The sequence below is a fragment of the Leptonychotes weddellii genome, chromosome 14, assembly GCF_054177405.1.
Source record: "Leptonychotes weddellii isolate Sample4059 chromosome 14, ASM5417740v2, whole genome shotgun sequence".
NCBI classification, from domain to species: Eukaryota; Metazoa; Chordata; class Mammalia; order Carnivora; family Phocidae; genus Leptonychotes; species Leptonychotes weddellii.
Window position 1 is genome coordinate 67,994,738 of NC_138382.1, and position 13,020 is coordinate 68,007,757.

Consider the following 13,020-nt stretch of genomic DNA (forward strand, 5'->3'; position numbering starts at 1 on the left):
ATGCTTTTCCAATAATCTGGCTTATAGGACAGGGAATAACATGAGCATGGAGTAACTTCAGGATGACAAACAAATGAAACCACGAAATGCCTTAAATTTAATGTTTATTTTATAAAACTGGCAAAGTATCTAGCATTTCAGAGAATATATCACCACATGAGAAAATGTATATCCTTGAGAAATCATACATCTCAAAAATATTAAAATTGATTCTGGTGGAACGCTCAGAGAGAAGCAGGTTATTTAAAACTTTGCTGTGTTGGGCGCCTGGGTGGCTCAGTCGGTTAAGCGACTGCCTTCGGCTCAGGTCATGATCCTGGAGTCCCGGGATCGAGTCCCGCATCGGGCTCCCTGCTCGGCGGGGGGTCTGCTTCTCCCTCTGACCCTCCCCCCTTTCATGTGCTCTCTCTCTCTCATTCTCTCTCTTAAATAAATAAATAAAATCTTTAAAACTTTGCTGTGGCCATGGCACCAATTCAATCTCTCTGGGAAGGACAGTAAGAGGAGCTTTAAAATCATTCATATTTCTGGATCTGTGATTCTACTTTGAGGCTTCTGCCCCAAGTAAATAATTCAAGGGAAAAAAATGCAAACAAAAATATTCATAAAAACAGAAACAATCTGAATATGCATTAATATTGAATTGGCCAAATAATGATGACATTTACACAAAGGAACAGTATATGCAATTAAAAAAAGGCCACTATTTAGAAGTTATCTTGGGGGGGGTGCCTGGATGGCACAGTTGGTTAAGCATCTGACTCTTGGTTTTCGGCTTTGGTTGTGATCTCAGGGCTGTGAGATCGAGCTCTGTGTGTGGGGCTCCACGATCAGTGTGGAGTCTGCTTGAGATTCTCTCTCCCTCTTCCTGTACCCCTCCCGCTTCTGCTCCCTCTCTCTCTCTCATAAATAAATATTTAAAAAAAAAAAGAAGAAAGGAATTATCTTGAATGAAGAAAGAACACCAAGTATTCCTAAATATTATATACAATGAAAGTGAATAGGCATTGGGATCATTGATAAGAACTGCCTGGAACCATTCTAGACATTGCCTAAGAATTACTTACAATGCCTATCAAAATGTATTGCCTAAAACATGTGCACTGATTATAATTATGCATAGAAACATATGCTCATTATAATTAGAAGATATACATAATTACAAATTTTAATGATTATTTTATTTGTTATACAGTTACTTAATTGCTTAGGGTTAAAATATCTAACTTTGTTTCCATGCCCAAACTCAGATTCTAATTCTTCTTAGAACTACAGGAATTTACAGCACAAGACAAATACCTCCCTTCCCATATTATACAGACAAGGAAACAAACACAGAGAGGTTAAGTAATTCTTCCAAGATGATCTAACTACTCACTAGGTCTAGACACCAACTTTTTCACTGATTTTTCTCAAAAAACATTGCTGACAGAAAAAAAAAAATTTTAACCAACATGGAGAACCGTACATGGAAGGAAAAAGCACTGAAAAAAATAGTTACAGCTTCCTGATTCACATCACATTTAAAAGAATGTCTGAAGCTTTCTTCTCATACAATTTTATAAAAATGATTTGTTTCCTGGAAGGAAAGAGGATAAATGCAGGTAAAACCACTCAGGGATGGGGGAAGGGGGAATGCAACTACAGATATCTCATATAATTAATACTTGCCATCCTCAAGCCTAAGGAGTCGTTTGTTCTGTTTCTAAGATTACACCCTATGAAATGCAAAACAACAACAAAACCGTTCCAGGATCTCTTACCTGTACAGAGAAGTCCATCTTTATAGTAAAGTGCATACACTCTGGCACTGTGTCCAATTAATGATGAGGTCTCAAAGGCTTCATGGTCCTCCAGTTGCTTCATTCTCAAAATAGCCTTCAAATAAACCTTCTTCCAGTGCAAAGCGTCCTGAACAGAATCATCTATCTGCCAGCCCAAATTTTTACATGCAGTCTGCCACACCTCTGTACAGGCACTTATCACCTTATTCCACTGTTTAGAGACGAGGCAGCATGTGAGTAAAGTCTGAGGATCGAGCCATTTTAACAAATAAAAACTGAGCTCCAGGGGAAGGAGTTTGAGGAAGTCCCGCTTGAGGAGAGTCTCCAGGTTATTGGAGAGATGCCTGAGCTGGACTGCCCCACTCAGACTAATCAGGTGATCCAGAGTTTCATTTTTCTGCAAGTCCGTCAGAGAAAGAAATGTAACAGAAATGTTATCAAGCCATGTCTCAAAGTCCTTTCTCTCCATAAGGTTATGGAAAAATTTACCTGTGGCACATCAAAATATTGTATTAGTTCTGCTCAAAAAGACTGTTCAAGCAAGACTGCTAACAAATGAAAATTAGTGTAAAAAACTTGGCATTACAACTTAATGCTGAGTTACTACAACTTTACAGTTAATATACTGCATTTGAAAATCTTCCATGCACACAGAGGAAAATACATTTGAGAAAACATACTTTTAATAAATCATGATCTCTGAAACACAAGTCAGTGAGACTCATGTAGGTGTATGTGACTTGCTCCTTTTGAAGTCTAGCAAATGCTACATGCATCTTCAGAGTAAAAGATTTACAAAGTATTCATTCATTATAAAATAGTTTATTCTACATAATATACTTCTCCCCACCCCACCCCCATCAAAACCATCATAACACTACTTCCTTAATACACACTCTATTTGGGTACTAAAATCACAAAAATAAGCACCAGCATGTGACAACCAGAAGGCAAGTCTCCTGAGCAGTAACTGGATATATTAGTTATCATGCTAGGCACAGCCTGACCTGTTACCAAAATCACAAAACTGACTACTGGCTTTTCAACAGATGTTCAGCCAAAAAGGGTTTAGGGAAGAAAAATAAGCATATGTAATAAGTTATGTGGCTCAGGTATTCTGGTTCTTCTACTTCCTTTATGGCACTACCTGTTAGAACATGAATTACCACAGGCCTTACGTGGCCTCACAGTTTTTATAAGCCTCGTATGAGCTGGTGACAACTCCTAACCATGTGCCACACAGAGCAATGAGGGTCAAGGAAGCCTGCACAAATAAGTCAAATGAGTGATCCTGATGCTTCCAAAACACCAAAAAAACAGGTAGCATCATGTCCACTTTCCAGAGGAGGAAGTTAAAAGTCAGATAAGGTAAGTGATTCGCCTGTAGTCAACAGAGCCATTAAAATGGCATCAGAACAGCCTGGAGGTCAGTGCTCTCACCATCAGTACTCTTCCAACCACATCAAGCTGTCTCACCCTGACAACAGCTACAACCAGGAGCATCATAGGCTGGTCATAAAATCTGGAGGCACTGTAACTACCTGATTACAGCACCTTCTCCTTTAGGAGAACGACAAATTGCTCCAGGACTAACTGGAACAAAAAAAAACCTTACAAGTATACAGCATTACATACTGTGTCAAAGTGTCAACCCACTTTTAACAAAAGGGTCTAAACTAATGAAAAGAAAACAAAAAATGAAGCAAATCAGTAAAAACATCTTTCCCAGGGTTGGCTATATGTTGATACATGTTAGTGCTGGTGATTGGTACATGGAGGGTTTTTTATTCTCTTTATTATCATATGTTTAAACATTTCCATAATTTAAAAAGAAAACCATCTTTCCTTCTAACCTGATCACTTATTCTCCCACCAGACTGTCATACTAATTTTAAAAATTTATATCCAAATTAATGTGGAAGAGGAAAATAAATTCCTTCCCATATATGTCTTCTAGGTCAGGTCTACATCAAAAGCCAGATCTCATCTTTCAACTTTGTTCATGTAGGTCAGTAAAAATCATTTCCATTAATTTCCCAATACCAAATTTGGCAAGAATGTTATCGGACACAAAAGAGTAAAAGCAACCAAACCTTCCAATCATATCATCTCCTATCTCATAGTTTGGTTTTGGGAACACTGAATGAACTTTAAAATAATATTTTGGAATCCTCCGGGTTTGGGCTAGGTAGGATTTATTAGCTTAAGGATTTACTTGGCAACCAAAAAATAGTTCACCGAAAGTTTTATCAACAAAACAAGCTAACAAGCCTCCTCCTTCTGAATCCAAACAACATTTTAACATTTCTGGAAATTTTTTACTATAAAAAAAACACTCACAGCAAGGCAAAACAACCGTTTTCTGTGGACATTCACAAAATGTCACAACAGCTAATTAATTAATACTGGCCAATTAAAAACATACACCAAAACATCTACCCAGGAATCACTTTTTACAGTGAAAAAGTGTGGAAGACTTCCTCTCTCACACCTACACACACACAAGTATCCACACATCCATCACAGAAATGCTTATTTCCGCTTATAAGAAGCTGAATTATTATTTAAATGACTACAAGGCAAATTTATAATACCCATGAAAACGTTACCAGGTTGCCACCATTGACAACAACTAAGAGACATCCTACAGAATGCCAAATTAATGTACTCATGACACCACACAAGATTATGGGACAAACTTTCCAATGAGCGCCTTTAAAAAACTCAGCCATTTCTGAGATTCAGATATTCTCTTAACCTCTAATAATTTTTTCCCCAACTCGGCACTATTAAAAAAATACCAGTTTTTACTTTTCTAAAAAAAATCAACTGACTTGGAGGGAACTTTCTTAAGGTCACAGGTCTAAAACGAACCCTTTTAGAGAGCGTCTAGGAATATGTACTAGCAGCACAAGGTCCAAATGGGACAACTTCAGGAAGCAGGATTTCAATTCAACAGGAGCTTTCCAATAATTTAAGGGCTGTCTCCAGAACAGTGTGAGGTTCCCACTGCTGGGAAAGTCAAGGACAGTTAGAAACAGAGGCAGAATGAGGTAAATGAAAATGCTCTGGAGTCAGTCAAATCTTTTACTGATTCAGCTACTTCCTATGGGATCATGGGCAACTCTGACCAACTTCTAAACTTCAGTTCGGTCATCTGTAAAATGGAAGCTATTACTCACTTTGAGAGTTATGAAAATCAGAAATAGGGCAAGGACATCCTTCACACAGTCTAAAGTTAACTCACATGGTATTTTTGTTAGTTTTATCACTATGAATACCTGCCAGGAAAGCTTATAGTAGCCATAAGGCTGGAACAGATAGGACCACTAACATCCCTTACTACCCTATGATCCTTATCATAAAGTTTCCCTTAAAATGGCTCAAAATATATGGAGGAAAAACTCAAGGGCTCAAGCTTACTGGGATTTAGTTTTATAATTAAGGGCAGTTATTGACTTGAGGCTAGAATTTCCCACTAGGTGCATTTTTGTCTCTACCCACACTTCATTCTGCCTTTCCCTTTTTCCCCCAATTCAGATTAAACATTAAACCTGCCCTTCTGCCCTCAATATTAACAATCACAAGGCTCCGAAATGGGTGGTGTGATGAAGACTCCTAAACTGGAAGATGGGAGGTCTGGGTTTGGTCTCTAGTTCTGCCATTAACTCCATATATTCCCTTAGGCAACTCTCATATTTGTATTGGTTTAAAAGACTCAAGTACTATTCATAGACAGTACTTCATCTGATTATCAGAACTACATGGAAAGTATCAGTACTCCTGCCCTTAACTAATAAATGAAGAAATTTATGGCCTAAGAAGTAGAGTGACTTTCCCAGGGTCCCATAGGAAGCAGCTGCTTAACATCTTTCCCAGCCCCCACCCTCCCAAAACAAAACAAAACCTATACCCCTAGGTTTTATTAGAGACAGCCTTCTGGATAAAACATCGCATATGTGTTTTCCTTTTCTCCACCAGGACCTGGCCTAGTTAAGAATGAAAGCAAGACATTTGTTGTTGAAGAGGAGGCTTCCCTCATCTTCCCTGCTTCCTTATCAAACATTATCAGCAGTTATGGTACAGAGGTTTTGAAAACGTGTATTTATAAACATACACGTGCCTGGTATCTTTTGAATATTCAAGAAGCTGGTAATACTGGTTGCCTCCAGAGAAAACTAGACAGCTAAGGAATAGGCGCGAGGAGCCCTTTCTTGAATTTAAAACCATGTGAATATACTGTTTACTTTAAAACCGCCTTTAGTTTTAAGATAAATAAAAACAGCTCGGAAAGAATACAAATAGTGTCAAATACAAGCTCTGCAACTCCACTTGTTGCTGAGTGACCCTGGGGAAATCACTTCACCCATCTCAAGTCCAATCTCTTCACTTGAAAAATGCAACCACGCACAGCATTCCCTACAAGGGTTTTTGTGAGGATTAAGTCGGATAATGCACGTAAAGCGTTTAGCACAGTACCCGACACACTGTAAGCCTCCAAGAAACGCCAGGTACCATTATTATTTAGCATTAATATTGTTATCTGTATTGCAAGCGGCACCCCACATGCACACCTGTTTCGATCGCATACCCACAACTATGGCGCAGTCCCTCACATTAATACAGCGCTTTGTACTTCTTAAACCACCTCGCCACACTTCATCATCTTTCAAAGTCATGGCAGCCCTGGGACATCACTGTTAACTCATTTCACAGCTAAGGAAACTGAGGAACTAAGAGGTAGTAACTCCGAGACTCAATTTTCCCAGATCCCTTATTAACTCCAGATCCCTTCAACCCGTTCGTCGCTCCCAGGTCCCCTGCTTCCAGAGTCGTGTTCCGCGCAGCACTGACCTGAGCGAGCGCCCCGGGGCCCGGGACCTCGCGCCGGGCTCACACCGACTAGGCGCGCTCGGGCCGCCAGAGCCTCGCAGCGGCCGGGTCCGCTCCGCAGCCATGGCGCCTGCAGGGAAAGAAACACAAACGGCCCGAGGCGCGGCTGGTCAGCAGAGGCGCGGGCGCCTGAGTGCCCCCTCCTCGGCCCGGCCCCGCCTCAAATACAGACCTGGACCAGCGGCCGCCGCTCGGGGTCTGCAACCTCACAGGGGAGCGGCTTCCGGTGCTGCCTGCGTCATCTCCGCGCGTCCCTCCGCCCGCGGCGCCCAGCGGACGCGGGTGCACTTCCGGCCCCGGCCTCCGGAGGGAAGCGGGCGGGCGGGGAAGAGCGCGGAGAGGGGCGCGGAGAGGGGCGAGCATGCGCACTACAACTTAGACCTGTGGAGCCTCGTCCTAAACTTCTTTCCGTGCTGTGTATCGGAAATGTCTCTCGTCCGATCTGACCTTGCACTGTGTGGCACTTTTTCTTATCCTCTCCTTACGGAGGAGAGGGAGGAAAATTTCAAAGACGTGTCCAAAGTCAAACAACCCATCGAGCCACCTATTATTTCCCAAAAACTGTTCTGGGAGATAGGGTTAATGAGCCAAAAGCACAAAAATACCCGACCGCCTGGGATTTACGTCCTAGCGGGGGAGGGAGACAGATAAATAACTAAACAAGGTATGGTGCAAGTCTTAGCAAGGGCTAAGGAGAAAAATTAAGCAAGTGAGGGGATGGGTGAGCGAAAGAACAGTCAGGTGATCTAGATTCGAATCCCAGCTCTTAACACTCTGGCTGTGCCCATGCCCTACTTATTTAACCTCTCTGGATTTATTTCCCTCTATTGCATAGTAGTTATAGTACCTTCCTCCTGTGATCCTTCCAAGGACTGAAAGATGAAGCATAAATCTTTAAGTGTCAAAGAACTAAAACTGTGCTTCCTATGTGCCAGGCACTATGCTGATCACTTTATGTCACCGCGCTCAATTCCCACAGCAGCCCTATACGGTAGTTACTATTATTAGCTCTGTTTTTAGAGATAGGGAAATCGAGGTCAAAAGGCATCTTGCCTAAAGTCTTAGTAACTGGCTATCATAGGATTTCAACCCAGGCCCCCTTCAGAGCATAAATTCTCCTTGTCGCTCTGTGAAGGCTCATAAACCGCATACACGCACTCGTATCTTACACCAGCACCATCCGATAGGATTTTTCAGCAATGATATTCTCTATTTGCATCGTCTAATAGGGCAGCCACTAGCCTCTTGGGACTATTGAACACTTGAAAATGCCTAATATGACTGAGGAAATACAATTTTAATTAATTTAAATTTAAATAGCCACACGTGGCTAATGGCTACCCTGTAGAACAGACTGGTCCAAGAGATAGCACATTGTATAGACCATAAGACAGTCGCATATCCAGTTAGTGGTGGAGAAGGGCCAAAGGTCCAAGCATCCTGGGTTCATCTAGTGTACTTGAAACATGGGAAATAAAAATTTGACTACGTGAGGTAGAAGTCAGGTATGATGTCTTGAAAGTCAGGTCTGGGAGAGCAAAAGGAAGCCTCTGTAGCCAAAGAGTGACTGATGACAACATTATAAGAAAATTTAGGAAGACAGGGGTATGCAGATCAGATAACCTCTATGAAAGGGAAGGCAATGCCAAGATAATTAAGAAAACCAAGCACCCCTATGTGTCTCAACCCCAGTGAGGTAGGAGTTTGATGAATCAAAGTGAAAATCCCAGATAGAGCTGCCTGAAGATAATGTTGTTTGACTTTCCCATGGACAAAGAAACCAAACTGTCTAAGTTGAAGCCAAGAGGAGATCTGGGAACAAAATTTATAGCTGAGAAATGAAAATTGCAAAATAGGATTTGTATTTAATTAAATACAAGACCTATTTAATTGCTAAACTTAGAATGTATAAAAAATTTCCTTTCTCTTGCATTTTTTTAGGTTAGATTTTCCCACTTTGTAAAAATTTCCAAGATTACATGACAGTGGTTGAGAAAACATAGCCAACTTTGAATGTAATGAGATCTTCCTGGCTAAACAATTACCAGAAAAAATGCTGTGAGTAGCAGGCAGGAAGATCAACATGTGAAAAGACAAAGATGAAATATAGCCCTGCCTGAAAACAGAATGCTCAATACAACTGCTTATATGACAAGAACATGAAAATATGCTGAGTGTTGTTTCTTTTCTTCAACTTGCTGGTAGAAACAGTGTTTGGAATAATTCCTACACATTCATGCCCTAGGAAAATGGCAAACATAAACCAAACCTCACCATATGATATTTCTTTTGGGAGAAAAAAATGCACCCATTAGGGATGACAAGTATTCCTTGATGTTTAGTATATGTCTTGCATGTGCATAGACCAGGGAGCAGGAACTATTCCAATTGTTTAGTTTCTTGAGAGCACTCCAAAACAGACTGTTCGACATTTCTCCTTGTGTGATGATGTGTGGAGGGGTGATGTAGGTGAACTGCTCTTTCAACTCCCACACTTACTTCACCAGGAATTCAGCATAAAGGCAAGGGATCAGTTTCAAGAGGTACACAAGGTTGGGAGCATTTGAATAGGTTTGTGTTCTCTGTTCTTTGTTCTGGATTCACCCTAGCTGTAACATAATCTGTACTTGCTTTCCTATGGAGCCAGCAGGTATTCTGGGACAAAAGCTCAGGTTGATTAGGAAGAAACTTTATCCTTAAAGTCTCAGACACAAAGTACTTTACTTCAATTGCTGTTAGACTGGAATGATGCTGAGCTACATTTGGGCATCATTTGGCATCTGGACTCAATAATTTCCAAAGCCCTGAAATTGCTCACAGATAACATGCAGGTAAGCTCCTTAAATCTTTGAAGCATTTGATATCTATTAAAATCTTCTCTGTGCAAATCATCAGCATTGAGAAAATGGAAAGGAGTTCAGATTATAATTGCAGGGGTTCATTTTGTTTTGATGTTCTTTTCCAATTCAGTAGACGTAGAGAAGGAAAAGATGAGAGTCAGGATTCTCAGCGGTTAAGAGTGAGCTTTGGAATTTCACAGACTTGAATTCAAATCATGGCCCTACCCTTTGTACTTACCCATTGAGTGATCTTTGGCAGGTTTTGAAACTTGGATGCTTACCTTAATTTTGAAGATAACCTGAAAAGGATATTACCAGGGCTAAATGAATTAAGGCATGTAAAGTGCTTAGCACAGTGCCTGGCATGCTGCAAGTGCTGAATAAGAGGTTACTGTTATTACGAGAAGCTTTGTCAATCGAAGCTCCAGTAGAAATTTAATTCCTTTAATGTTCCCTTTCTCTGTTATGTTACAATACTGTATTTACCCTTCCAGATGGAAAGTTTCCATCTTCTTTGATGATGTGGAGTAAACTTGGCACAGGTCCATCCTAGATCTCCAAAGGGGTGCTATGCAGATAGAGGGAACTTGTCCATATTGATAGATGTGTCAGATGGATTAGGGAACATTGCCAAAACAGACAATGTCAGAATTCAGTATTAGATTAAATTGGAAAGTCATACTAGAAGGATGTAAATGTTTGATAATAGCCATTGTTCACTGGCCAACAAAAGCAACTATTTCATGGAAAATTAGCCCTTGACCTTTATAATTAGAGAAGAAACTGATCCAAATGCTTCACTTCCAGAAAGAACATCATATATTTTCCTATACGTTTTTAGCACAATAATGCCACTTGCTACTTTGTATCCATGTGTCTATGTCTGATTCCTCTTTGCTTTTCCAGTGTCTAACACAGTGCCTTGCATATAGTAAGTAGGCTTTCATCCAAACGAGGAAGAAAACAACCAACTAACATTTTATTCAGTTCCTACTTCATACCAAACACTAAACTCTGCAGCACTGGAGAAGAGAGAGGCATGAAACCACCTGTCCAAGGGGCCATGATATAGTGGGAGAGACATATAACAAAAATAAATTAGAAACCCCTAAAATAGTGTACTTCTAAGTGCTGTAAGAAGTACTTATACCATTCAGTGGGGGCAAAAACAAGAATAGAGTTGAAATTTGAATGAACATGTGTTTTCTTCTTATTTAGGTGACATTCTGCAGACTCCAGACTCACCAGTGGTGTTTCATTCTATTTAATGTTATCCTATTTCATGCCTTGCTTTTTGGGGCTGATTTTATGGAAGAATACTTTCTGCATGCTTTGCCTTATGTAGATATGAAAGTTCTTGAAATAAAGGATAAGGCAAGAAAATTGAACGTGGAACCCCTAAGAAGTAATCTTTCCAAATATTATATCCTGAGCCAGTCGGAGGTGTGTAAAGGGAAGAATATATTTTTACTTTCTCTTATCTTCAGTAGCCCAGGAAATGGAACAAGGCGGGACCTCATCAGGAAAACCTGGGGTAACGTGACCAGCGTCCAAGGGCACCACATTCTCACACTGTTTGCTTTGGGAATGCCTGTTTTGGTAACTACCCAGCAAGAGATAGACAAAGAGTCCCATAAGAATAATGATATAATTGAAGGAATCTTCTTGGACAGCTCTGAGAACCAAACCCTGAAGATCATCACAATGATGCAATGGGCTGTGACTTTCTGCCCTAATGCCCTATTCATTCTCAAGGTTGATGAAGAGATGTTTGTCAATCTACCAAGCTTGGTAGACTATCTTCTCAATCTGAAAGAACACTTTGAGGATATCTATTTAGGAAGAGTTATCCATCAGGATACACCCAACAGAGACCCTAATAATCAAGAATTTGTTCCTTTTAGTGAGTACCAAGAAAAGTATTACCCAGATTACTGCAGCAGTGAGGCCTTTATTATGTCCCAAGATGTGGCTCGGATGATGTATGTGGTTTTCAAAGAAGTACCCATTATGGTTCCTGCTGATGTGTTTGTAGGGATTTGTGCCAAGGCCATTGGCCTTATTCCCATCCACAGTTCAAGGTTTTCTGGGAAAAAGCACATCAGATACAACAGATGTTGCTATAAGTTCATTTTTACGTCCTCAGAAACTACAGATGCTGAAATGCCCCTGGCATGGAAGGAAATTAGCAGTGGGAAAGAATGTACCCTGTTTGAGACTTACTACGGGCTCATTTCCTGCAAACTTCTGACATACCTTGACAGCTTTAAACGTTTTCACTTGAGTACCATGAAAAACAATGGCATGTATTTTGGTGATTAGGAGGGGTTTTGGTTTTCTTTTTTGCTTTTTCTTATAAATGTCTTATTTTTAAATTAACTCATACCTTGTTAGAGAAGGCATCCCTCCTTCCTTGTGTTTATGTAGTTTCTCTTAGCAAGTTGCAAAATGTTATTAGTGCTGTGATGTACTACATCATATTGAGATTTCATTTTATGATATTTAAGTTGATGGAGCGTGACTCTTTACAAAATAAAACCTTTTGGGGCTCCTGGGTGGCACAGTCAGTTAAACATCTGATTCTTGTTTTTGGCTCAGGTCATGACCTCATGGTCATGAGATCAAGCCCCACGTGGGGCTCTGCACTCAACGTGTAGTCTGCTTAAGACTCTTTCTCCCTCTCCCTCTGCCCCTCCAAGCTGCTCTCTCCCTCTCTAAAATAAATAAATCTTAAAAAAAGAACAACATAAAACCTTTTATCCAGAAATGAGAGAACATTAAATTTAATTATAACCAGAAGTCTTGTTTCTCTTTACAGTTAGTGAATTTGTAAACATCATATTCTGTGGAACTGTCATGACTGAGCAATAGCAATGGTGACTGATTTTTGAGAATGCTCAGAATTGAAGGAAAACACTAAGGAATGTGTTGAACAACATTTTCATCTTGGATGTAAGCAGGAAACATTTCAGTAATCGGGTGGTAGAATTTCACTTAATTTAAAAGTGTCAACCACCTAGTATATGTTAACTTAAACCATACCAAAGACTTGGATCTCTAACTCTTTGTAAAGCTATTTTCATCAAGTCCTAGTTAGACACTGCTTTACAGATGGGATGCAACAAATTCACATTTTGTGTTATGTGTATACTCTCCATTAGTTTCCTAGGAATGCTGTAAGAAAGTACCACAATTTGGGTGAATTAAAAGAACAGAAATGTATTTGCTCAAAGTTCTGAAGACTAAATGTCTGAAAGTAAGGTGCTGGCAGGACCCTGCTCTCCCTGAAGCCTATAGAAGGGAGAATCCTTCCTTGTCTTTTCTAGCTTCTGGTGGTGGACAACCATCCTTAGCATTCTTTGGCTTGCAGACAGATCACTTTAATCTCTACCTCCATCTTCACACATGGCTTTCTCCTGTGTGTCTGTGACTTCACATAATTTTCCCTCTGTGCTGTGTCCAAATTTCCCTGTTCTAAGGATAACAGTCATTGGACTGGTACC

General features: G+C 40.3%; 2 protein-coding genes across 3 annotated transcripts in view; one reads left to right on the plus strand and one right to left on the minus strand.

Annotated features, from left to right (window-relative positions):
• The window catches only part of FBXW2 (F-box and WD repeat domain containing 2), a 29,347-nt gene extending 22,371 nt beyond the window's left edge, over nucleotides 1-6,976 (minus strand). The window contains exons 1-3 of one of the 2 annotated variants that reach the window (XM_031018595.2): nucleotides 6,850-6,976; nucleotides 6,639-6,747; nucleotides 1,764-2,181 (exon numbers count right to left, since the gene is read on the minus strand). In XM_031018595.2, coding sequence (XP_030874455.1) covers nucleotides 1,764-1,866 — 103 coding nt within the window. In that variant the 5' untranslated portion in view covers nucleotides 1,867-2,181; nucleotides 6,639-6,747; nucleotides 6,850-6,976. Of the gene's footprint in view, nucleotides 1-1,763; nucleotides 2,274-6,638; nucleotides 6,748-6,849 lie in introns of both variants that reach the window. The other variant, XM_006747702.3, reaches the window with a different exon arrangement.
• B3GALT9 (beta-1,3-galactosyltransferase 9) lies at nucleotides 6,237-11,839 on the plus strand. The gene is made up of 3 exons (XM_006747708.2): nucleotides 6,237-6,273; nucleotides 9,417-9,508; nucleotides 10,736-11,839. Exons 1-3 carry the CDS (start codon nucleotides 6,237-6,239, stop codon nucleotides 11,837-11,839), a joined length of 1,233 nt encoding a protein of 410 aa, XP_006747771.2.
• The last annotated feature ends 1,181 nt before the right edge of the window (nucleotides 11,840-13,020 follow it).